Genomic DNA, 25660 nt, shown 5'->3' with positions numbered 1-25660 from the left:
GTCGCCAAATCCTTTGAGGCTCCTATAAAATGTGAGTATGAAAGGAGCCCCTGCTCTGTTTCACTGCAGCTGCCTCTCAGCACCCCCTCGCACCTTCCTCATCCAGCACGCTTTCCACCTTGCAGCGGCCATCTCTCAGGATCCGCGCGCACCTTCCTCATCCAGCACGCTTTCCACCTTGCAGCGGCCATCTCTCAGGACCCGCGCGCACCTTCCTCATCCAGCACGCTTTCCACCTTGCAGCGGCCATCTCTCAGGACCCCCTCGCACCTTCCTCATCCAGCACGCTTTCCACCTTGCAGCGGCCATCTCTCAGCACCCCCTCGCACCTTCCTCATCCAGCACGCTTTCCACCTTGCAGCGGCCATCTCTCAGCACCTGCGCGCACCTTCCTCATCCAGCACGCTTTCCACCTTGCAGCGGCCATCTCTCAGGACCCCCCGCGCACCTTCCTCATCCAGCACGCTTTCCACCTTGCAGCGGCCATCTCTCAGGACCCCCCTCGCAACTTCCTCATCCAGCACGCTTTCCACCTTGCAGCGGCCATCTCTCAGGACCCGCGCGCACCTTCCTCATCCAGCACGCTTTCCACCTTGCAGTGGCCATCTCTCAGGACCCCCTCGCACCTTCCTCATCCAGCACGCTTTCCACCTTGCAGCGGCCATCTCTCAGCACCCCCCTCGCACCTTCCTCATCCAGCACGCTTTCCACCTTGCAGCGGCCATCTCTCAGCACCCCCTCGCACCTTCCTCATCCAGCACGCTTTCCACCTTGCAGCGGCCATCTCTCAGGACCCGCGCGCACCTTCCTCATCCAGCACGCTTTCCACCTTGCAGCGGCCATCTCTCAGCACCCTCTCGCACCTTCCTCATCCAGCACGCTTTCCACCTTGCAGCGGCCATCTCTCAGGACCCGCGCGCACCTTCCTCATCCAGCACGCTTTCCACCTTGCAGCGGCCATCTCTCAGCACCCTCTCGCACCTTCCTCATCCAGCACGCTTTCCACCTTGCAGCGGCCATCTCTCAGGACCCGCGCGCAGCTTCCTCATCCAGCACGCTTTCCACCTTGCAGCGGCCATCTCTCAGCACCCCCTCGCACCTTCCTCATCCAGCACGCTTTCCACCTTGCAGCGGCCATCTCTCAGGACCCGCGCACGCGCTCCCTCCCCATCCATCTCTCAGGACCCGCGCGCGCACTCCCTCCCCATCCATCTCTCAGGACCCCCTCGCACCTTCCTCATCCAGCACGCTTTCCACCTTGCAGCGGCCATCTCTCAGGATCCGCGTGCACCTTCCTCATCCAGCACGCTTTCCACCTTGCAGTGGCCATCTCTCAGGACCCCCTCGCACCTTCCTCATCCAGCACGCTTTCCACCTTGCAGCGGCCATCTCTCAGAATCCGCGCGCACCTTCCTCATCCAGCACGCTTTCCACCTTGCAGCGGCCATCTCTCAGGACCCCCTCGCACCTTCCTCATCCAGCACGCTTTCCACCTTGCAGCGGCCATCTCTCAGGACCCCCTCGCACCTTCCTCATCCAGCACGCTTTCCACCTTGCAGCGGCCATCTCTCAGGACCCCCCTCGCACCTTCCTCATCCAGCACGCTTTCCACCTTGCAGTGGCCATGTCTCAGCACCCCCTCGCACCTTCCTCATCCAGCACGCTTTCCACCTTGCAGCGGCCATCTCTCAGCACCCCCTCGCACCTTCCTCATCCAGCACGCTTTCCACCTTGCAGCGGCCATCTCTCAGGACCCGCGCGCACCTTCCTCATCCAGCACGCTTTCCACCTTGCAGCGGCCATCTCTCAGCACCCTCTCGCACCTTCCTCATCCAGCACGCTTTCCACCTTGCAGCGGCCATCTCTCAGGACCCGCGCGCACCTTCCTCATCCAGCACGCTTTCCACCTTGCAGCGGCCATCTCTCAGCACCCTCTCGCACCTTCCTCATCCAGCACGCTTTCCACCTTGCAGCGGCCATCTCTCAGGACCCGCGCGCACCTTCCTCATCCAGCACGCTTTCCACCTTGCAGCGGCCATCTCTCAGCACCCTCTCGCACCTTCCTCATCCAGCACGCTTTCCACCTTGCAGCGGCCATCTCTCAGGACCCGCGCGCAGCTTCCTCATCCAGCACGCTTTCCACCTTGCAGCGGCCATCTCTCAGCACCCCCTCGCACCTTCCTCATCCAGCACGCTTTCCACCTTGCAGCGGCCATCTCTCAGGACCCGCGCGCGCGCTCCCTCCCCATCCATCTCTCAGGACCCGCGCGCGCACTCCCTCCCCATCCATCTCTCAGGACCCCCTCGCACCTTCCTCATCCAGCACACTTTCCACCTTGCAGCGGCCATCTCTCAGGACCCGCGCGCGCGCGCTCCCTCCCCATCCATCTCTCAGGGCGCGCGCGCGCTCCCTCCCCATCCATCTCTCAGGGCGCGCGCGCGCTCCCTCCCCATCCATCTCTCAGGACCCGCGCGCGCTCCCTCCCCATCCATCTCTCAGGACCCCCGCGCGTGCGCTCCCTCCCCATCCATCTCTCAGGACCCGCGCGCTTTCCACCTTGCAGCGGCCATCTCTCAGGACCTGCGCGCGCACTCCCTCCCCATCCATCTCTCAGGACCCGCGCGCTCCCTCCCCGGCCATCTCTCAGGACCCGCGCGCGCGCTCCCTCCCCATCCATCTCTCAGGACCCGCGCGCGCGCTTTCCACCTTGCAGCGGCCATCTCTCAGGACCCGCGCGCGCTCTTTCCACCTTGCAGCGGCCATCTCTCAGGACCCGCGAGCGCGCTCCCTCCCCATCCATCTCTCAGGACCCGCGCGCACGCTTTCCACCTTGCAGCGGCTGCTTCTTGGAACTCAAGCACGCGCCTCTCATCTTGCCTTTCTGTCTTACAGTGGTTTTCCCTCAAGATCTGCTGGAGCGCGGGTTGGAAGCAAACAACTTTGCCATGCTGGGTCTTGGAGACATTGTCATTCCAGGTAATTGCATGAGTATCCCCAGAGCCAGTGAGGTCATGGGGAGGTTCTGGGTCAGGAGGGGTGGGGAAGAGACAAATGAGTCTGTTCAAGGCAGCAGTGGCAGAAATATAGAGCAAATAAGGGTTGAAGGAGAAGTGCAGATAAATGTGAAGACTACAGACAAGTAGAAAGCACTCCTCTTATGGATGAGAGGTCTGTATGCAGCTAGCAAAATAAAGTAGCAAAGGCGGACATATCCGAAGTTCCCTGCACGTACCAGGATCAGTCCAGACCGTGGGGTTATGTCCCCCTTCCTGCAGATGGAGTCAGAGCAAAAACTGAGATGGCAGTCCCTGATAACCGGTGCGCGCCCTCAGTATTTCTCTGACTCCAGCAGATGGCAGTTGCACCTTCGGTTCCCCAGTTCATTTAGAGGATAGTTTACAGAATTTCTTTATTCTTTGTTTTCCTCTAATTCTTTCCTTGGATGGATCATAGTTATAAAGTTTTTTAAAAAAAAAGCTTGTGTTCAGCTTCTCGGGAGACTTGCAGGCAGAACTTTGTTTTCAGTGACAGATCTGTCTTGTACATTCCTCCTATCTTCTGTTGTTTTTGGGGTAAGTGTTTACTTAATTCTTACAGCCAGTATTTCAGCTGCCTTATGCGTGAATGCTGGTGGTCCAACCTCCCCCACGACCCCTTGCTGCCCTGAGTTCCCTGTACGTACCAGGATCAGTCCAGACTGCTGGGTTATGCCTCCCCTCCAACAGATGGAGTCAGAGAGAAAACTGAAAGCACCCCCTAGATATCCTGGTGTGCCACCTGCCATCCTTCAGTATTTCCTCTGACTCCAGCAGATTGAGAGGCATAACCTGCGGTCCTGTCTAGCTTTCAAATTATTTGCAGGTGTTCTTTATCAATTTATTACTTCTTACTTTATTTCTGACTAGATCAACTGGTTTATTTCTGTGTTTTTGGAAAAAAAAAAAAGGAAAGTTCTGATATTTAGTTTTTGTTCAAGTTCTGTCTGTTCCTTCTGTTCTGTGAGCGCAGCTCACTTTAACATCCCTCAGAAGTCACATTACTCGGGTCTCATCAGAGACGTAACATCCCTGAGAAGCCTCATACCTCAGGGGTCTCATCAGAGAAGTAAAATTCCTCTGTCACTTTAATATCCCTGAGAAGCCTCATACCTCAGGGGGTCTCATCAGAGACGTAACGTCCCTGAGAAGCCTCAGGGGGTCTCATCAGAGACGTAACATCCCTGAAAAGCCTCATACCTCAGGGGGTCTCATCAGAGAAGTAAAATCTCTCTGTCACTTTAGGCTGTCTGGAGGGGAAAAGGAAAAAGAGGAAAAGTTTTTTTTACTTTTTATTAATCAGTACCCTGTACAAGGACCAGCAGCTTATGGGAGAAGGAGCGGAGAGCAGTTCTCTCTCTCCCGCTCGCAGCAGCCGGACACAGAAGGACTTTGCTGTTCCCGTGGCAACCCCCCCCCCCCCCTCCCTCCCGATGCCTCTGTTGCCATTTTGTGTCCACATGTGGAGAGCCAGCCTGCTGCACCTGTTTCTTTGCCAGATGGGGGAAGGGAATTCTCATTTTGCTACTGATGTTGTACTTTTATTACACCGAATTTAAGCCCTGTGCAACCGGCTGACCTAGAGCCTGCTTCTCCTCCTGATGGGGGACCTTAAAGAGACAGCAGGCCTTTTCTTCTAAATTTGTGATTTTAATGCACAAAGCTTTTTTTTCGAAGCGGAAGCTGAATGGCAGGAGGAGGAACCTTTACCAGCAAAGGTGCCCAGGCCATCAGGGGTGTTGGATCTCTTTAGGGGACAGTCAGGACGGACAGCTGTTAATTCCTCAGGGTCTTTAGCTCCTAATCTGCCGCACCCTGGGTCGCAGGACCTTCTCCTTTGGGATGCAGATGGGGACATTGATGGGTCCGCCCCAGACAAGTTGGACCAGATCATTAAATCGCTTGGAGAGAATAAGGTGCATAAATTGCCGGAAGATCGTCACTTCGCAGACCCGGTTCAGAGGCCAACGGCGTTATTATCAGACTAGACTGGTGCCTCACAGGACTCCCTCTTCGAGGTCACAGTCCAGGTCTCATTCCTTTCTAGGCCAGAGACCGGCTCGGAACTCCTCTACGCAAGGAGCTTCTGCTACATCTACACAATGAAATGTTGCCGGTCCACTCTTCAGTTCCCAGGATAGGAGGACATCATTCCCTCTTCTACGAGGAGTGGATCAAAATCACCTAAGACCGGTGGGTCTTGGATATTCTACGACACGGTTACACTTTAAAAAAAAAAAAAAAAATTTGCTCGACCTCTCAGACAGGTTTGTCTTCTCTCCGTGCGGTCTCATCAAACAGCGCGCAGTGCGACAAACACTGGATCAGCTCCTGGATTTGGGTGCCATTCTCCCAGTACCGGAACAAGGGTTCGGCCATTATTCCGTCTACTTCGCAGTCTCCAAGATGTTTAACAGGACTCTCAAGATACCACACTTCAGGATGGAAACCCTGCGCTCATTGATTGCCGCGGTACACCGGGGACAGTTCCTCACGTCCTTGGACTTGATGGAGGCTTATCTTCATATCCCCATCCTGTAGGAGCATCAGCGCTTCCTCCGCCTCAAGATTTTAGGGCAGCATTTCCAGTTCTAGGCCCTGCCATTTGGCCTGGTGACCGCTCCTCGCGCCTTCACCAAAGTTATGGAGGTGGTGGCGGTGGCCCTGCGGGGGGAAGGGATTCTGGTCCATCCCTATTTGGACGACTGGCTCATCCGGGTGAAGTCCACGGATTTGTGCCAGCACTCAGTGGAAAGAGTATTACTTCTCCTCCAGTCGCTAGGCTGCATCGTCAATTTTGACAAGAGCAGCCTCACTCCGGCGCAGTCACTCGACTTCTTGGGAGCTCATTTCGGCACCAATGTGGGCACAGTCTCTCTTTGTTTGGATTGGCCCAATCTCTCCTCTCTCAGGTTCAATGCTTTTGGAACCTCCGACTTCCCACTGCTTGGGACTATCTCCAGGTGCTGGGCTCCATGGCCTCCACTATAGATGTAGTGCCTTGGGCGTTTCCCACATGCGTCCCTTGCAAAGAGCATTACTCTCCTGTTGACAGTCGGTGTTTCGGGAATTTCAGATTCTTCTGCCACTATCATCTCTAGCCAAGGACAGCCTGACCTGGTGGCTCAACCTGGATCACTTGCTAAGAGTGGTGGACCTAGAGGTTCCGCAGTTGGTGATCATTACGACAGACGCCAGCCTCGCCGGCTGGGGGGCTGTGTGCGGACGCCAATCGACACAGGGGCAGTGGACGCCAGTTCAGTCAGCGTGGCCCATCAACTGTCTGAAGACGAGCGGTTCGTCTGGCACTGAAGCGCTTTCTGCCTCTAGTCCAAGGCCGAGCAGTCCGAATCCTCTCAGACAACGCAACGACAGTGGCGTACATCGACCGTCAGGGAGGGACAAGGAGTCTCCATGTCTCTCAGGAGATGAACAAGCTAATGCCGTGGGCAGAACTCCATTTGTCCCATCTCACATTGCAGGCATAAAGAATGTTCAAGTGAACTTCTTAAATTGCCAGCGCTTAGATCCCGGGGAGAGAGTGCTGTCCCAGGAAGCAGTGTCACTCCTCTTCACGCAATGGGGGACTCCCCATCTCGATCTGATGGCCACTCAAAGGAACGCAAAGGCTCTGCGCTTCTTCAGTTGCAGAAGAAGAACAAGGCGCAGAGGGCGTCGATGCCTTAGTCCTCCCATGGCCGTGGGACCTTCTGCTCTACGTTTTTCCGCCTTGGCCCCTAGAGGGAAAGGTGCTCCGAAGAATAGATTCACCCATGATCCTGGTAGCTCCGGAATGGCCTCGACGGCCGTGGTTTGCAGACTTGGTCAACCCTTATGGTGGACGGCCTGCTTCGACTAAGCCGAACCTTCTCCGATAGGGCCCTGTATTTTTCGACCAGGGAGATCACTTCTGTCTAGCGGCCTGGCTTTTCAGCGGCGCCGGCTGAGAAGAGGAAGGTACCCAGAGGCTGTTATCTCCATCCTTCTCAAGGCTAGGAAGTTTTCCATGTCCTATGTCCGGGTCTGGACAGTTTTTGAGTCTTGGTGCCAGTCCACACAACTTTCTCCACATCATGCGACAATACCCCAGATCTTATCTTTCTTGCAGCGAGGTCTGGAGATGGGATTAGCCTACAACTCCCTCAGAACAGGTGGCAGCCCTTGGTGCCCTCCATCAGGATGGAACTACTCTTTCATCGCACCCTGACATAGTCCGGTCCTTAAAGGGAGTAAAGCATGTGAAGCCACCGATATGCAATTTAGGTCCTTCGTGGAGCTTGAATTTGGTGCTTCGAATTCTTGGCGGTCCACCGTTTGAACCTCTGAAGAGAGCTACCCTCAAGGACCTCACTCTCAGGATAGTATTCCTGGTGTCTATCTGTTCCACTCGCAGAATTTCGGAGCTTCAAGCCTTGTCATGTAGAGAGCGTTATCTACGCTTCACGGATTCAGGGGTATCCTTGTGTTGGTCTCGTTCTTTCATTTGAATCAGTTGGTGGAGCTGCCATTCTTCCAGGACGAGGATTCCAGAGAGCTTAGACACCTCAATTTCAAGTGCGTCCTCCTTTGTTCTGGACTGGTCCCCAGAAGGGGAAACAAGGCTTCTAAAACTTTGCTAAAGAAAGCAATTTCTACGGCGTACGTTAGCGCTGGGTGTCCACCGCCAGACATTATAAAGGCTCATTCTCTCCGAGCTCAAGCAGCCTCCTGGGCAGAAAGCAGAGTGGCCTCTCTGTAGGAGATTTGCAGAGCGGCTACCTGGAAGTCGTTAAACACATTCGTGCGTCACTATCGCTTGAATCTTAAACCAGCAATCATGGGCTCCTTTGGGGCTCAGGTCATTCGAGCTGGGCTATCAGTGGCCCACCCTACTTAGGGAAGCTTTGGTACATCCCACGGTCTGGACTGATCCTGGTACGTACAGGGAAAAGAAAATTATTCCTTACCTGCTAATTTTCGTTCCTGTAGTACCATGGATCAGTCCAGTCACCCACCCTACGGGATTGTTGGTGGTTCTTTGGGATAATCTTTTAGCTCGACTGTGTAATTATTTCAGGATCGGTTTGGGACTGATTAAGAGTTCAGGGTGCAAGTTTTTTGCTTAGCCTTGTTTACAGTTGATATTCAATTTTGTATTGATCCATCCAAGGCGTGTTTTTCCTTATTGCTTGGATATTCTTAATACTGAAGGTTTACAGAGGGCGCACCAGTTATCAGGGACCGCCCTCTCACTTTTTGCTCTGACTCCATCTGCTGGAAGGGGGACATTAACCCATGGTCTGGACTGCATGGTACTACAGGAAAGAAAATTAGCAGGTAAGGAATAATTTTCTTGTATTCAGTACTTGATGAGAGTCTAAAAGAATTTTGAGAAATGAGGTCCCTGAGTCAGAGCCACTTTGTATCACCTGGGTGGTGGATAATATTTTTATGATGTGTTTGGAAAACAAATAGATACTAATCAAGTACTAAGTGTTCATCTAGGAATTGTGAAAGCTGTTTGAGGATAATTGATTCTATTATCTTGGACAGAAAAGGGAGGGAAGGGATAAAAATTCTGGGGAATAGTAGGATGAGCATTAGATTTCTTGAGAATTGGGCAGAGGGGAGTGTAGCTGAGGAAAAAGAGGAGTTTTATAACTATGCTGCAATTCTTTACAGGCAATTTGACATGTCCAGGAAGGCAATAATTGCTTGCATTGTTTTGAGTTGAGAAACATTAAAATCAGACCATGAAGAAAGTACTGGTTTTACAGGGTGGCTCTCTCTGCGGAAATTTAGTTCATACTTCTCCAGCTTAGGTAGTGCTGGCTATGGGTCTCCAAATGTCTGCGTCCCCAGGCACTTCTGCAGCAGATTGCGTTTCCACGGCTTCGCATCTTCCTTTTAAGCAGAAGGAGCAGGTGCAATGACTGCTCGAACTTTGTAACCAAAACAGTTTGCAAATTAGCGCAAAGTAGTCGCCCAGTGGTGAGAACCAGGGAAGCCAGAGTTGTAATCCCACTGCCGCTCCTTGCGAGTTTGGGAAAATCACTTCAGGTACAGACTCAAGGCCTCATTCCCTAAGCATTTTCCCATGGACACAGAATGAGAGAAAAGCCTTAGTAAATCGGGCCCTTAGACTGTGAGTCCTCTGGAAATCACTGCGGAGCCTGAATGTAACTCACCCTGAGCTAAGCACAGCCTGCAGGGGAAAGGCACAGGCGCCTATGGCTCAGAGCAGAGAAACCGGGTCTTACCCTCTGCCCGCTCACCACGTCCAGCTCTCACCCTCCCTCCTTCTCACCATCTCCCCTGTACTCTGCACTTCCTCACCACGTCCAGCTCTCACCCTCCCTCATTCTCACCATCTCCTCTGTACTCTGCACTTCCTCACCACGTCCAGCTCTCACCCTCCCTCATTCTCACCATCTCCTCTGTACTCTGCACTTCCTCACCACGTCCAGCTCTCACCCTCCCTCATTCTCACCATCTCCTCTGTACTCTGCACTTCCTCACCACGTCCAGCTCTCACCCTCCCTCATTCTCACCATCTCCCCTGTACTCTGCACTTCCTCACCACGTCCAGCTCTCGCCCTCCCTCATTCTCACCATCTCCTCTGTACTCTGCACTTCCTCACCACGTCCAGCTCTCACCCTCCCTCATTCTCACCATCTCCTCTGTACTCTGCACTTCCTCACCACGTCCAGCTCTCACCCTCCCTCATTCTCACCATCTCCTCTGTACTCTGCACTTCCTCACCACGTCCAGCTCTCACCCTCCCTCATTCTCACCATCTCCCCTGTACTCTGCACTTCCTCACCACGTCCAGCTCTCGCCCTCCCTCATTCTCACCATCTCCTTTACACTCTGCACTTCCTCACCACGTCCAGCTCTCACCCTCCCTCATTCTCACCATCTCCCCTGTACTCTGCACTTCCTCACCACGTCCAGCTCTCACCCTCCCTCAATCTCACCATCTCCTTTGCACTCTGCACTTCCTCACCACGTCCAGCTCTCACCCTCCCTCATTCTCACCATCTCCCCTGTACTCTGCACTTCCTCACCACGTCCAGCTCTCGCCCTCCCTCATTCTCACCATCTCCTTTGCACTCTGCACTTCCTCACCACGTCCAGCTCTCGCCCTCCCTCATTCTCACCATCTCCTTTGTACTCTGCACTTCCTCACCACGTCCAGCTCTCGCCCTCCCTCATTCTCACCATCTCCTTTACACTCTGCACTTCCTCACCACGTCCAGCTCTCGCCCTCCCTCATTCTCACCATCTCCTTTACACTCTGCACTTCCTCACCACGTCCAGCTCTCACCCTCCCTCATTCTCACCATCTCCCCTGTACTCTGCACCTCCTCACCACGTCCAGCTCTCACCCTCCCTCATTCTCACCATCTCCCCTGTACTCTGCACCTCCTCACCACGTCCAGCTCTCACCCTCCCTCATTCTCACCATCTCCCCTGTACTCTGCACCTCCTCACCACGTCCAGCTCTCACCCTCCCTCATTCTCACCATCTCCTCTGTACTCTGCACTTCCTCACCACGTCCAGCTCTCACCCTCCCTCATTCTCACCATCTCCTCTGTACTCTGCACTTCCTCACCACGTCCAGCTCTCACCCTCCCTCATTCTCACCATCTCCTTTACACTCTGCACCTCCTCACCACGTCCAGCTCTCACCCTCCCTCATTCTCACCATCTCCCCTGTACTCTGCACTTCCTCACCACGTCCAGCTCTCACCCTCCCTCATTCTCACCATCTCCTCTGTACTCTGCACTTCCTCACCACGTCCAGCTCTCACCCTCCCTCATTCTCACCATCTCCTCTGTACTGTGCACTTCCTCACCACATCCAGCTGTCGCCCTCCCTCATTCTCACCATCTCCTTTACACTCTGCACTTCCTCACCACGTCCAGCTCTCACCTCCCTCATTCTCACCATCTCCTCTGTACTCTGCACTTCCTCACCACGTCCAGCTCTCACCCTCCCTCATTCTCACCATCTCCTTTACACTCTGCACTTCCTCACCACGTCCAGCTCTCACCCTCCCTCATTCTCACCATCTCCTCTGTACTCTGCACTTCCTCACCACGTCCAGCTCTCACCCTCCCTCATTCTCACCATCTCCTTTGTACTCTGCACTTCCTCACCACGTCCAGCTCTCACCCTCCCTCATTCTCACCATCTCCTTTACACTCTGCACTTCCTCACCACGTCCAGCTCTCACCCTCCCTCATTCTCACCATCTCCTCTGTACTGTGCACTTCCTCACCACATCCAGCTGTCGCCCTCCCTCATTCTCACCATCTCCTTTACACTCTGCACTTCCTCACCACGTCCAGCTCTCACCTCCCTCATTCTCACCATCTCCTCTGTACTCTGCACTTCCTCACCACGTCCAGCTCTCACCCTCCCTCATTCTCACCATCTCCTTTACACTCTGCACTTCCTCACCACGTCCAGCTCTCACCCTCCCTCATTCTCACCATCTCCTCTGTACTCTGCACTTCCTCACCACGTCCAGCTCTCACCCTCCCTCATTCTCACCATCTCCTTTGTACTCTGCACTTCCTCACCACGTCCAGCTCTCACCCTCCCTCATTCTCACCATCTCCTTTACACTCTGCACTTCCTCACCACGTCCAGCTCTCACCCTCCCTCATTCTCACCATCTCCTCTGTACTCTGCACTTCCTCACCACGTCCAGCTCTCACCCTCCCTCATTCTCACCATCTCCTCTGTACTCTGCACTTTCTCACCACGTCCAGCTCTCGCCCTCCCTCCAGGAGGGAAGGCTCACAGGGTTATCTCTGTTCCTGGATGTAAAGTGAGAGGCAGAACAGGAGGGAAGGCTCACAGGGTTATCTCTGTTCCTGGATGTAATGTGAGAGGCAGGGCAGGAGGGAAGTCTCACAGGGTTATCTCTGTTCCTGGATGTAATGTGAGAGGCAGAACAGGAGGGAAGGCTCACAGGGTTATCTCTGTTCCTGGATGTAATGTGAGAGGCAGGACAGGAGGGAAGGCTCACGGGGTTATCTCTGTTCCTGGATGTAATGTGAGAGGCAGGACAGGAGGGAAGGCTCACGGGGTTATCTCTGTTCCTGGATGTAATGTGAGAGGCAGAACAGGAGGGAAGGCTCACGGGGTTATCTCTGTTCCTGGATGTAATGTGAGAGGCAGGGCAGGAGGGAAGGCTCACGGGGTTATCTCTGTTCCTGGATGTAATGTGAGAGGCAGGACAGGAGGGAAGGCTCACGGGGTTATCTCTGTTCCTGGATGTAATGTGAGAGGCAGGACAGGAGGGAAGGCTCACAGGGTTATCTCTGTTCCTGGATGTAATGTGAGAGGCAGGACCGGAGGGAAGGCTCACAGGGTTATCTCTGTTCCTGGATGTATTGTGAGAGGCAGAACAGGAGGGAAGGCTCACAGGGTTATCTCTGTTCCTGGATGTAATGTGAGTGGCAGAACAGGAGGGAAGGCTCACAGGGTTATCTCTGTTCCTGGATGTAATGTGAGTGGCAGAACAGGAGGGAAGGCTCACAGGGTTATCTCTGTTCCTGGATGTAATGTGAGAGGCAGGGCAGGAGGGAAGGCTCACAGGGTTATCTCTGTTCCTGGATGTAATGTGAGAGGCAGGGCAGGAGGGAAGACTCACAGGGTTATCTCTGTTCCTGGATGTAATGTGAGAGGCAGAACAGGAGGGAAGGCTCACAGGGTTATCTCTGTTCCTGGATGTAATGTGAGAGGCAGAACAGGAGGGAAGGCTCACAGGGTTATCTCTGTTCCTGGATGTAATGTGAGAGGCAGGGCAGGAGGGAAGGCTCACAGGGTTATCTCTGTTCCTGGATGTAATGTGAGAGGCAGAACAGGAGGGAAGGCTCACAGGGTTATCTCTGTTCCTGGATATAATGTGAGAGGCAGAACAGGAGGGAAGGCTCACAGGGTTATCTCTGTTCCTGGATGTAATGTGAGAGGCAGAACAGGAGGGAAGGCTCACAGGGTTATCTCTGTTCTCTGTTCCTGGATGTATTGTGAGAGGCAGAACAGGAGGGAAGGCTCACAGGGTTATCTCTGTTCCTGGATGTAATGTGAGAGGCAGGACAGGAGGGAAGGCTCACAGGGTATCTCTGTTCTCTTTTCCTGGATGTATTGTGAGAGGCAGAACAGGAGGGAAGGCTCACAGGGTTATCTCTGTTCTCTGTTCCTGGATGTATTGTGAGAGGCAGAACAGGAGGGAAGGCTCACAGGGTTATCTCTGTTCCTGGATGTAATGTGAGAGGCAGGACAGGAGGGAAGGCTCACGGGGTTATCTCTGTTCCTGGATGTAATGTGAGAGGCAGGGCAGGAGGGAAGGCTCACAGGGTTATCTCTGTTCCTGGATGTAATGTGAGAGGCAGGGCAGGAGGGAAGGCTCACGGGGTTATCTCTGTTCCTGGATGTAATGTGAGAGGCATGGCAGGAGGGAAGGCTCACGGGGTTATCTCTGTTCCTGGATGTAATGTGAGAGGCAGGGCAGGAGGGAAGGCTCACGTGGTTATCTCTGTTCCTGGATGTAATGTGAGAGGCAGGGCAGGAGGGAAGGCTCACGGGGTTATCTCTGTTCCTGGATGTAATGTGAGAGGCAGGACAGGAGGGAAGGCTCACGGGGTTATCTCTGTTCCTGGATGTAATGTGAGAGGCAGGACAGGAGGGAAGGCTCACGGGGTTATCTCTGTTCCTGGATGTAATGTGAGAGGCAGGACAGGAGGGAAGGCTCACAGGGTTATCTCTGTTCCTGGATGTATTGTGAGAGGCAGAACAGGAGGGAAGGCTCACAGGGTTATCTCTGTTCCTGGATGTAATGTGAGAGGCAGAACAGGAGGGAAGGCTCACAGGGTTATCTCTGTTCTCTGTTCCTGGATGTATTGTGAGAGGCAGGACAGGAGGGAAGGCTCACAGGGTTATCTCTGTTCTCTGTTCCTGGATGTAATGTGAGAGGCAGGACAGGAGGGAAGGCTCACAGGGTTATCTCTGTTCCTGGATGTAATGTGAGAGGCAGAACAGGAGGGAAGGCTCACAGGGTTATCTCTGTTCTCTGTTCCTGGATGTAATGTGAGAGGCAGAACAGGAGGGAAGGCTCACAGGGTTATCTCTGTTCTCTGTTCCTGGATGTAATGTGAGAGGCAGAACAGGAGGGAAGGCTCACAGGGTTATCTCTGTTCTCTGTTCCTGGATGTAATGTGAGAGGCAGGACAGGAGGGAAGGCTCACAGGGTTATCTCTGTTCCTGGATGTATTGTGAGAGGCAGAACAGGAGGGAAGGCTCACAGGGTTATCTCTGTTCCTGGATGTAATGTGAGAGGCAGGACAGGAGGGAAGGCTCACAGGGTTATCTCTGTTCCTGGATGTAATGTGAGTGGCAGAACAGGAGGGAAGGCTCACAGGGTAATCTCTGTTCTCTGTTCCTGGATGTATTGTGAGAGGCAGAACAGGAGGGAAGGCTCACAGGGTTATCTCTGTTCCTGGATGTAATGTGAGAGGCAGGGCAGGAGGGAAGGCTCACAGGGTTATCTCTGTTCCTGGATGTAATGTGAGAGGCAGGGCAGGAGGGAAGGCTCACAGGGTAATCTCTGTTCTCTGTTCCTGGATGTATTGTGAGAGGCAGAACAGGAGGGAAGGCTCACAGGGTATCTCTGTTCTCTGTTCCTGGATGTATTGTGAGAGGCAGAACAGGAGGGAAGGCTCACAGGGTTATCTCTGTTCCTGGATGTAATGTGAGAGGCAGAACAGGAGGGAAGGCTCACAGGGTAATCTCTGTTCTCTGTTCCTGGATGTATTGTGAGAGGCAGAACAGGAGGGAAGGCTCACAGGGTTATCTCTGTTATCTGTTCCTGGATGTAATGTGAGAGGCAGGGCAGGAGGGAAGGCTCACAGGGTTATCTCTGTTCCTGGATGTAATGTGAGAGGCAGAACAGGAGGGAAGGCTCACAGGGTATCTCTGTTCTCTGTTCCTGGATGTATTGTGAGAGGCAGAACAGGAGGGAAGGCTCACAGGGTATCTCTGTTCTCTGTTCCTGGATGTATTGTGAGAGGCAGAACAGGAGGGAAGGCTCACAGGGTTATCTCTGTTCCTGGATGTAATGTGAGAGGCAGAACAGGAGGGAAGGCTCACAGGGTTATCTCTGTTCTCTGTTCCTGGATGTATTGTGAGAGGCAGAACAGGAGGGAAGGCTCACAGGGTTATCTCTGTTATCTGTTCCTGGATGTATTGTGAGAGGCAGAACAGGAGGGAAGGCTCACAGGGTAATCTCTGTTCTCTTTTCCTGGATGTAATGTGAGAGGCAGAACAGGAGGGAAGGCTCACAGGGTTATCTCTGTTCCTGGATGTATTGTGAGAGGCAGAACAGGAGGGAAGGCTCACAGGGTTATCTCTGTTCTCTATTCCTGGATGTAATGTGAGAGGCAGAACAGGAGGGAAGGCTCACAGGGTTATCTCTGTTCTCTGTTCCTGGATGTATTGTGAGAGGCAGGACAGGAGGGAAGGCTCACAGGGTTATCTCTGTTCTCTGTTCCTGGATGTATTGTGAGAGGCAGAACAGGAGGGAAGGCTCACAGGGTATCTCTGTTCTCTTTTCCTGGATGTATTGTGAGAGGCAGAACAGGAGGGAAGGCTCACAGGGTTATCTCTGTTATCTGTTCCTGGATGTATTGTGAGAGGCAGAACAGGAGGGAAGGCTCACAGGGTTATCTCTGTTCTCTGTTCCTGGATGTATTGTGAGAGGCAGAACAGGAGGGAAGGCTCACAGGGTTATCTCTGTTCTCTGTTCCTGGATGTAATGTGAGAGGCAGGACAGGAGGGAAGGCTCACAGGGTTATCTCTGTTCTCTGTTCCTGGATGTAATGTGAGAGGCAGAACAGGAGGGAAGGCTCACAGGGTATCTCTGTTATCTGTTCCTGGATGTATTGTGAGAGGCAGAACAGGAGGGAAGGCTCACAGGGTATCTCTGTTCTCTTTTCCTGGATGTATTGTGAGAGGCAGAACAGGAGGGAAGGCTCACAGGGTTATCTCTGTTATCTGTTCCTGGATGTATTGTGAGAGGCAGAACAGGAGGGAAGGCTCACAGGGTATCTCTGTTCTCTTTTCCTGGATGTATTGTGAGAGGCAGAACAGGAGGGAAGGCTCACAGGGTTATCTCTGTTCTCTATTCCTGGATGTAATGTGAGAGGCAGAACAGGAGGGAAGGCTCACAGGGTTATCTCTGTTATCTGTTCCTGGATGTATTGTGAGAGGCAGAACAGGAGGGAAGGCTCACAGGGTTATCTCTGTTCCTGGATGTAATGTGAGAGGCAGGGCAGGAGGGAAGGCTCACAGGGTTATCTCTGTTCCTGGATGTAATGTGAGAGGCAGAACAGGAGGGAAGGCTCACAGGGTTATCTCTGTTCCTGGATGTAATGTGAGAGGCAGAACAGGAGGGAAGGCTCACAGGGTTATCTCTGTTCCTGGATGTAATGTGAGAGGCAGGACAGGAGGGAAGGCTCACAGGGTTATCTCTGTTCTCTGTTCCTGGATGTATTGTGAGAGGCAGAACAGGAGGGAAGGCTCACAGGGTTATCTCTGTTCTCTGTTCCTGGATGTAATGTGAGAGGCAGAACAGGAGGGAAGGCTCACAGGGTTATCTCTGTTCCTGGATGTAATGTGAGAGGCAGAACAGGAGGGAAGGCTCACAGGGTTATCTCTTTTCCTGGATGTATTGTGAGAGGCAGAACAGGAGGGAAGGCTCACAGGGTTATCTCTGTTCTCTGTTCCTGGATGTAATGTGAGAGGCAGAACAGGAGGGAAGGCTCACTGGGTTATCTCTCTTCTGCCCTAAGTTGGCCTCTTTGCACTGTTTCTGGCTGTCATTGCCATATCCTATGAGTTTCATTTTTGTTCTTGCAGGGATTTTCATTGCATTGCTCCTGCGCTTTGATATCAGGTAAGAGAGCTGGTGTGATAAGGAGGGTGGGCAGTGCTTCTGTCCTCTGTGCTGACCTCTTGTGACCTCTCCTTTCAGCCTGAAGAAGAACACTCACACTTACTTCTACACCAGCTTCTTTGCCTACATCTTTGGCCTGGGCCTGACCATCTTTGTGATGCACACCTTTAAACACGCCCAGGTGAGCCACGTCTGAATGATCTGCTCCCTCTCTGCGGGGCTCTCTCGCTTCCTCTGACCTCGGCACACTCCAGTGCTGAACCCTCCATTTCTTCTGCTCTTACCCTTTTCTTTCTCTTGAGTTTCTGCTTCGCCCTTCTTGTACTGTAGCTGCTGTTTTCTCTTTTTCCTGCAGCCAGCCTTGTTGTATCTGGTTCCAGCCTGCATTGGTTTTCCCCTGGTGATGGCACTGCTGAAAGGAGAGATCACAGAAATGTTCAGGTAAGAATCCCCCTGCCAGTGAGAAGAATGGGGCAAACTGGAGAGCTGATTAGTAATGAGAGAAGCTCTTCCCTGCACGTACCGGATCAGTCCAGACCATGGGCTACATCCCCCTTCCAGCAGGTGGGGGCGCTCGGAGTTACCCATCAGCACCCTCTGCGTCCCAGCAGATGAAGGCTGTGGGAACCTGCCCTTCCCACTTACATTTTCAAATCTTTGAGGAAAGTTTACAGAATAATTTTTTATTTCTTCCCTTTCCCCTCTCAGTGCTTTTTTTTCTTTGAATGGATCAAGTTTAAGAAAAAAAAAAAGTTTGTTTTTCTAGGCGGTCAGGAAACTGATAGGAGGCTCTTAAGCTTGCATGTGTGGCTGCCTTGAGAATAAGCTTGTATTATTTCTAAGGTAGGTTTTCTTTTTTTAAATTTTATTTGTAACTACATTTCAGTTTATAAACACACAAGTACACGGGACAATGATAATCACACAGCAACAGTTCACAAGAGAAATATTCAAATTCAGAAGTATCTATGGTATCATTATCCCATTCTCAGGAAATCTGTAAGTAAAACTAGAGAGCAAATTACAGCGAAGACAGAATTTTAGGAGCGAAACACAGGAATATACTATTCCCTGTACGTACCTGGATCAGTCCAGACAGTGGGTTATGTCCCCAATCCAGCAGATGGAGTCAGCACAAGCTTTGAGGGGGGCGTATCCATATATACTACTACCCCCTCTGCAGGAGTTCAGTATCTTCTGACTCCAGCAGATGCGAGTAGGGGAATCAGGCTTCCCCTCCTTTTCCTTCACTTTCTTGCTTGATTATGGCTTGTTGTTGTCTTTTTCTGTGGATCAAGTTTGTATCAAGTTTGTATTAAGTTTAAAAAAAAAAAAAAAAAAAAGTGAGGCAGAGTTCTTTCAACTTCTGGGGAGTGGCTTCTCTTCCTTGTCTCTTCTCTGCGGCCTTGCTGTTTATTTCTCGTTGCAGCCAGGGGTATGTTTGTTTTTCCTTTGTAGTTTTTTCCTTCACAGCTCAGCCCCCGGTGCCCGCGAAAGCCGGTGGAGCCGGCCTCTTCACTCTTTACTCCCTCACCCGCGGCCATTTTACAGCTCCTCATGGGCTGCTGAGCCATTTAGGGAAAGATGTCTGGGGCGGGTCGTGTGGCCAGGAAGGCCCCCCCGCGGCACCCTCCTCTATTTTCAGACAGCGGGCAGTGCGGGCCGACCGGGCCCCCCCGCAGCGGCGCCTTTGTGCGCGTGGCCCCCCCCGTGGCTTTTTCTTTTCTCCTGCAGCGATCCCGATGCCGCGGCCGTCCCGCTGTGCGGCCTGCGGAGACCCGGGGTCCCGGATTTCCCGGGAGGGCATCTGTGCACGATGCCTTCCCGGGGGGGGAAGGTACCTCACAGTCCCTGACTGATTTCTCTTTTTTGCCCGGGCGGTGCGGGCCGGCCACTCCGCCATTTTTGGCGGGAACGGCGGCCATTTTACATTCTGAGCGCCCTGAGGCGCAGGCCACGAGGGGGAACGGATCCCTGGAGGCCACGAGGGAGAACGGATCCCTGGAGGACTCTACCAGCGGGGGTGTTCCCCCGATTTTGGTGCAGGAACCAAGCACCCAGAGCCAGGGAGCAGGAACCACGCCGCCCCCGAAGCGCACCCGAGCAGGCCGGGGTTCTCTCCGGAGTTTATCCTGCTCATGCATACCGCTTATCTGCAGGGGCTGGAAGCACCTGTGGGACCCCCCCCCCTCCTAAGATCCCTCGGATGTCGCCCTCGACGCCGGCCCCCCCCCGACCCTCCGGGAGTGGGGGCCTCCCGCCTTCCTACCCGGGTCCGATCCACGCCCGCGGCAGTGGGGGCGGTGCCAGACCCAGCGGGACATGGACTTGACCTCCTGGACGGGGGACAAGGGGACGGCACACAGGAGGGGGATGATCCGCGTACCCTACGCCTCTTCCAGAGGGAAGAGCTGGACGACCTCATCCCGCAGATCATCCAAGAATTAGATTTGGATCCGCCACCAGACCCGCCTGCCCCAGTAGCTCCCGCTGTCATCACTTCTTCAAGGAAGGGAGATCCTGTCCTGGCGGCACTCCGGCCGAGGGCTCGGGCTTTTCCCATTCATGACTCGTTTTTACAACTTCTCACCAGGGAATGGGACACCCCGGAGGCCTCCCTGAAGAGCAGCCGGGCTATGGAAAAGCTGTACCCGCTCCCCAAAGATTTTCTGGACCTCATCAAGGTCCCAAAGGTGGACTCCGCAGTGTCGGCGGTCACGAAGAGGACGACTATCCCAGTGACGGGAGGTGCGGCGTTGCGGGACACACAGGATCGTAAGTTGGAAGTTTTCCTTAAGCGGGTTTTCGAGGTCTCCGCTGTGGGTATGCGGGCGGTGATGTGCAGTTCGCTTGCCCAGCGGGCTAGTCTCCTTTGGGTGCAACAACTCCTCACGTCTCAGAACCTGCCGTCCGATGAGGCTGCCCAGGCAGATCGGCTAGAAGCCGCAGTGGCGTATGGGGCGGACGCCTCGTACGACCTTTTTCGGGTCCTCACAAGATCCATGGTTTCGGTAGTGGCAGCACGACGACTACTGTGGCTACGCAATTGGGCGTCTGATACGTCCTCTAAGTCCAGTCTGGGCTCTCTTCCCTTCAGGGGCAAGTTCCTCTTCGGGGAGGATTTGGACCAGATCATCAAGTCCCTGGGGGAGAACGCTGTTCATCGGCTGCCGGAGGATAGGTTTCGACCATCCAGAGCGTTTTCTTCTTCTCGGACCAGAGCCAGAGCGCAACGGCGCTACAGGGGCTACAGACAGACGGGCTCCCGGCCATCCGCCCCCAGGTCTCAGCCCTGGTTGCGCGCCTTCCGCGGGCATCGGCCCGCACGCACTACTCCCGGAACCGGGAACCCCTATACCAAGTCTTCACAATGATGCCAGTCTCGCCCACTCCCCTGTCCCCAGGATTGGGGACCGACTAACGTATTTCTAAGCGGAGTGGGCACGGATCACCTCGGACCAGTGGGTCCTGGATACCATAAAACACGGCTACGCATTGGAATTTGTCCGCCCCCCGCAGGGAAGGTTCATCTTTTCCCCCTGTGGCTCGGACCTCAAGAGAGGAGCGGTGCAGCTGACTCTGGACAGACTCCGGGAGATAGGCGCTACTGCGCCCGTGCCCTTCGGAGAGGTGGGCTCGGGCCACTATTCCATCTATTTCGTCGTACCAAAGAAGGACGGTTCCTTCCGGCCTATCCTAGTCCTCAAGGAAGTCAACAAATCCCTTCGAGTCGTTCGGTTCCGCATGGAAACGCTCCGGTCAGTGATTGCGGCGGTGCATCGGGGGGAGTTCCTCGCCTCCCTGGACTTAACGGAGGCCTACCTGCACATTCCCATCCGCCCGGACCACCACAGTTTCCTTCGTTTCAAAATTCTGGACCAGCATTTTCAGTTCACGGCTCTCGCGTTTGGATTGGCGCCGGCGCTGCACACCTTCACCAAGATCATGGTAGTTGTGGCGGCAGCTCTCCGGAAGGAGGGCATCCTGGTTCATCCTTACCTGGACGATTGGCTCCTCCGGGCGAAGTCATTCGATCATGGACGCTCAGCGGTGACTCGAGTAGTACGGTTTCTACATTCCCTGGGATGGGTAGTGAACTTCTCCAAGAGCTCCCTCATGCCCTCGCAACGCTTGGGTTTTTTTGGGGGCAACTTTCGACACCCTACTGGGCAAAGTTTTTCTGCGCCAGGACAAAGCTCAATCCTTGCGGGATCACACACGACGGTTCTCTGCGTTACCAGAGCCCACCTCCTGGGACTACCTGCAACTCCTGGGAGTGATGGGGTCCACCATCGACCTTGTACCTTGGGCTTTCGCGCACCTCAGGACCTTACAGTGGGCGCTCTTCTCCCGTTGGAAATCAGTATTGCAGGACTATCAGATGATTCTCCCGCTCCCACAGAATGCCAGGGACAGTCTGGGCTGGTGGTTGGATCCGCCGAACCTGGCCCGTGGCATGTCCCTCGATCTGCCAAATTGGGTGGTGGTGACCACCTATGCCAGTCTAGCAGGCTGGGGTGCAGTCTGCGATCGAAGCGCCACGCAGGGGATGTGGTCCACGGTGGAGGCGAAGTGGTCAATCAACCGTCTGGAAACCAGAGCGGTCCGGCTAGCTCTGCGACATTTCCTCCCGCTTCTTCGGAACCGAGAAGTCAGAATCCTATCGGACAACGCTACCACCGTGGTCTACATCAACCGACAAGGAGGCACGCGCAGCCCGCAGGTCGTGCTCGAGGCGGCGCTGCTGATGCAATGGGCGGAGCGTCATCTCGTCCGGCTAGCGGCCTCGCACGTCGCCGGTGTGGACAACGTCCACGCGGACTTCCTCAGTCGTCAACTGCTGGACCCGGAGAGTGGTCTCTCTCCGACAAAGCAATGCAACTTCTCGTCCATCGGTGGGGGGCCCCCACTTGGATCTGATGGCGTCCGCTCTCAACGCCAAGGCTCCTCGCTTCTTCAGTCGCCGGAGAGAGCGCGGAGGGAGTGGATGCCCTGGTCCTCCCGTGGCCGCCATATCTTTCTTTTCCACCATGGCCCCTGGTGGGCAGGATGCTCCGCAGAATAGAAAGCCATCAGGGGACCGTGGTTTTCGTCACCCCAGAATGGCCCAGGCGACCCTGGTTTGCGGACCTGCTACAGCTGGTGATCGACAGGCCAATCAGGCTGGGGCACCTCCCCCAGCTCCTACATCAGGGCCCGGTATTTTTCGAGCAGGCAGAACTCTTCTGTCTTGCAGCCTGGCTTTTGAGAGGCGCCGCCTCCGGCGTCGGGGCTACCTGGAGGCGGTAGTATCCACGCTATTGCGGGCACGAAAGACATCGGCCTATGTTCGAGTCTGGAAGGTGTTCGAGCTGTGGTGTACCAGCCAGGCCACGAGACCCGCTAAGGCTTCTGTACCTCAGATCCTTCAGTTTCTACAGGCGGGGGTGGAAAAAGGGCTCGCCTATAATTCACTACGGGTTCAGGTGGCCGCCCTTGGTTCGCTGTTGAGCGATGGGGGCTCTCTTCTACAGCATCCTGACATTGCTCGTTTTCTCAAGGGTGTCAAGCATATGCGTCCTCCGTTACGGGACCCTTGTCCCTCCTGGAGTCTTAACCTTGTGCTTTGCTCCCTGTCGGGACCACCGTTCGAGCCGCTGCGCAGCGCAACGATAAAGGATCTCACTCTCAAGACTGTATTTCTTGTGACCATCTGTTCCGCTCGACGCATCTCGGAGATGCAGGCTCTGTTGTGTAGAGAGCCCTATCTCCGTTTCTCCGACTCTGGAGTTTCGCTTCGCACCGTTCCCTCCTTCCTTCCGAAGGTGGTTTCTGCATTCCATGTGAACCAGACGGTGGAGTTGCTGTCCTTCTCTTCCTCAGAGCCGAAGTCTCTCCGTCTCTTGAATGTCAAGCGCACTCTGCGCCTCTATCTGGAGGCTACAAATGAGTTCCGAACCTCTGACCATCTCTTTGTACTCTGGGCCGGTCCTAAGAAGGGGTCTCAGGCCTCGAAGACTACCATTGCCAGATGGCTGAAGGCCGGCATTGCTGCTTCCTACATTGGGTCGGGTCGGACTCCCCCACCCGGAATCATAGCTCATTCTACACGTTCTCAGGCGGCTTCCTGGGCGGAGGTTCGCTCGGTATCCTCGCAGGAAATTTGTAGGGCAGCCACCTGGAAATCGTTACACACGTTCTCGAGGCACTATCGTCTGCACCTCGCCTCTTCGGTCTCTGGACACTTTGGCGAGCAGGTTCTCCGAGCAGGCCGAGCAGGACCCCACCCGATTTAGGGAAGCTTGGGTACATCCCACTGTCTGGACTGATCCAGGTACGTACAGGGAAAAGAAAATTATTATTTACCTGCTAATTTTCGTTCCTGTAGTACCATGGATCAGTCCAGACGCCCACCGCGTTTGGGTTCTTGATCCTGCTCAGCTCTGCGCTGCTTCTTGCTCGCAGTGTTCTGTGTCTTCACAGTTGTTTCTTTTCGCTGTTTTTCACAGCTCCCTACAAGTTGGTAGGATGTTTGCAGTTACTTGTTGCGGTTACAATTGTTTTCATTATCTGTTTCCACAAACTTGATCCTTCGGGGGTTTCTACTCGGGCTTTGATATACTCGATACTGAACTCCTGCAGAGGGGGTAGTAGTATATATGGATACGCCCCCTCAAAGCTTGTGCTGACTCCATCTGCTGGATTGGGGACATAACCCACTGTCTGGACTGATCCATGGTACTACAGGAACGAAAATTAGCAGGTAAATAATAATTTTCTTATATTGCCATTCCACATTTCATATTTTTCTCCCCCCTTTAACATATCCATAGGCGGTCAAGGATGAGTATCGAAATATACTCTAAGCTGATTTGGATGATTGAAGACACATCTAGCCTCTCTATGCTTAATATGACACCTACAAGGATATTTTAGGGTAAATTGAGCACCTCTCTCCACCACTTCATTTCGCATCTCCATAAATTTTTTCCTTCGCAACTGGGTCGTAGGAACGACATCAGGGAATATTGTCATGGGATACCCATAAAAATCTTCTTTTTGATGTTTAACGTGTAATCTTAATACCATATCTCTCTCAACAGGAGATAAAAATTGAACTAATAATGTAGCCCTGGTGTTAATTTTAGACTCAAAAGATCTTTCAATAAAATCAGTCAGATTTAAATTCTCTTTACTTTCCAATTTTTCCCCTTCTTGCAGTTGTTGAAGGTAATAACTTTTAGAAATAACAGGTAAAGAGTTTTCCGAATACTTTAAAACATTTTTCAAGTAACTGTTAAATAAATCGATAGATGTTATAAGGTGAGTCTTCGGGAAATTCAAAAACCTGAGATTCATTCTCCTATTTTGATTTTCAAGAGCTTCAATCTTCCCTTGATATTCCTCTACAGACTTTATTAAATTTACTTGTACTTCCTGTATATCCCCCAGCTTTTTTTCAAACACATTTACATTTTTCTCCAAATTTACAATTTTTTTCTTGTGTATTTATATCCTTTTTCAAAGCATCTTGTACTGTTAACGTAAGATTGTTGATAGATTTTTGCATTTTTAACATCATTAAGCCAAGTTCTTCAATGGTAAATTTTTGAGGAACAATAACCGAAATGTCTCCAATTCCAGATATTTGATCCACCGCTCTGTTGATTAAAGATCCCATCTACTCCTGTTACCAATACAGGGGAGTGCACTTTTTGATCTTCTGGACTTAGTACTTCTACACTGGAAGTTTTAATCACATTCACTACATCTTCCATGTTGGTAATAAGATCTTTTAACACAGGCTGACTTCCAGCTAACATCACTGGAGAGAGACTGGTTTCTCTGGGGCCCCGGGGGTTAACGATGGTTCAGATCCCGCTCCTGGCCTGAGCCATTAGCGGCCCCCTCCAGAGTAGATGTGGAAACTCTCTGAAAACAACCCACTATACTGGGCTGCAACAATTTATTCGGAGTAGATGTAGAAGAAATTTCTCTTATCTTCGCTTGCCTCTTTGTATGAGGCATAGCGAATGCAATACCCAGTCAGGGTTGTAACAGAAAGGCAATACAAATTTACTTAGCTTTTAGTTGCTCTCTATGGCCGCTGGAGTCAATCTCCGTTCTAATCCGGGGCAAGTCGCGCGCCCCTTGGCTGTCGCGCCGGTGTAGGCTGAATTTTAAGCCTACCCAGCTCCTCCTCCTGATGTCACCACCGGGTCCCGGATGCAGGAAGCAGTCGCGTCTGCAGATCTTTACTCGAGCGGGACTAAAAGCGAAAAGAATAAACGGGCCACAGCACTGCAGACCCTCTCAGGTAATGTCCAGGCGGCCAGGTTTCTTTTTCTATTAATGTTTTTACCTTCGTTCCTGGCCCTAGGGGTGTAAGCTGGTGGTCCAGCCGCTCCCCCTACCCTCAGGCTGACTGAGCTGAGAGGCGCCATTCCTCGGGGTTCATGGGAGCTGAGAGGCGCCATTCCTCGGGGGTTCATGGAAGCTGAGAGGCGCCATTCCTCGGGGGTTCATGGAAGCTGAGAGGCGCCATTCCTCGGGGTTCTGGGAGCTGAGAGGCGCCATTCCTCGGGGTTCTGGGAGCTGAGAGGCGCCATTCCTCGGGGGTTCATGGAAGCTGAGAGGCGCCATTCCTCGGGGTTCTGGGAGCTGAGAGGCGCCATTCCTCGGGGTTCTGGGAGCTGA

The 25660-nt window shown here is 53.3% G+C and overlaps 1 protein-coding gene across 1 annotated transcript in view; it reads left to right on the top strand.

The window, feature by feature from the left end:
- The first annotated feature begins 6 nt into the window (after positions 1-6).
- HM13 (histocompatibility minor 13) overlaps positions 7-25660 on the top strand; it is a 45274-nt gene continuing 19620 nt past the window's right edge. Inside the window, exons 1-5 of the mRNA XM_029612663.1 lie at positions 7-31; positions 2894-2977; positions 16948-16984; positions 17063-17165; positions 17340-17425. Of these exons, the coding sequence (XP_029468523.1) occupies positions 2947-2977; positions 16948-16984; positions 17063-17165; positions 17340-17425 (257 nt within the window). The 5' untranslated portion in view covers positions 7-31; positions 2894-2946. The remainder of the gene's footprint in view (positions 32-2893; positions 2978-16947; positions 16985-17062; positions 17166-17339; positions 17426-25660) is intronic.

This window comes from Rhinatrema bivittatum, chromosome 8, assembly GCF_901001135.1.
Source record: "Rhinatrema bivittatum chromosome 8, aRhiBiv1.1, whole genome shotgun sequence".
Taxonomy (NCBI): Eukaryota; Metazoa; Chordata; class Amphibia; order Gymnophiona; family Rhinatrematidae; genus Rhinatrema; species Rhinatrema bivittatum.
The sequence above is the reverse complement of the archived record's forward strand: the minus strand, read 5'-3'. Positions and strand labels throughout refer to the sequence as shown.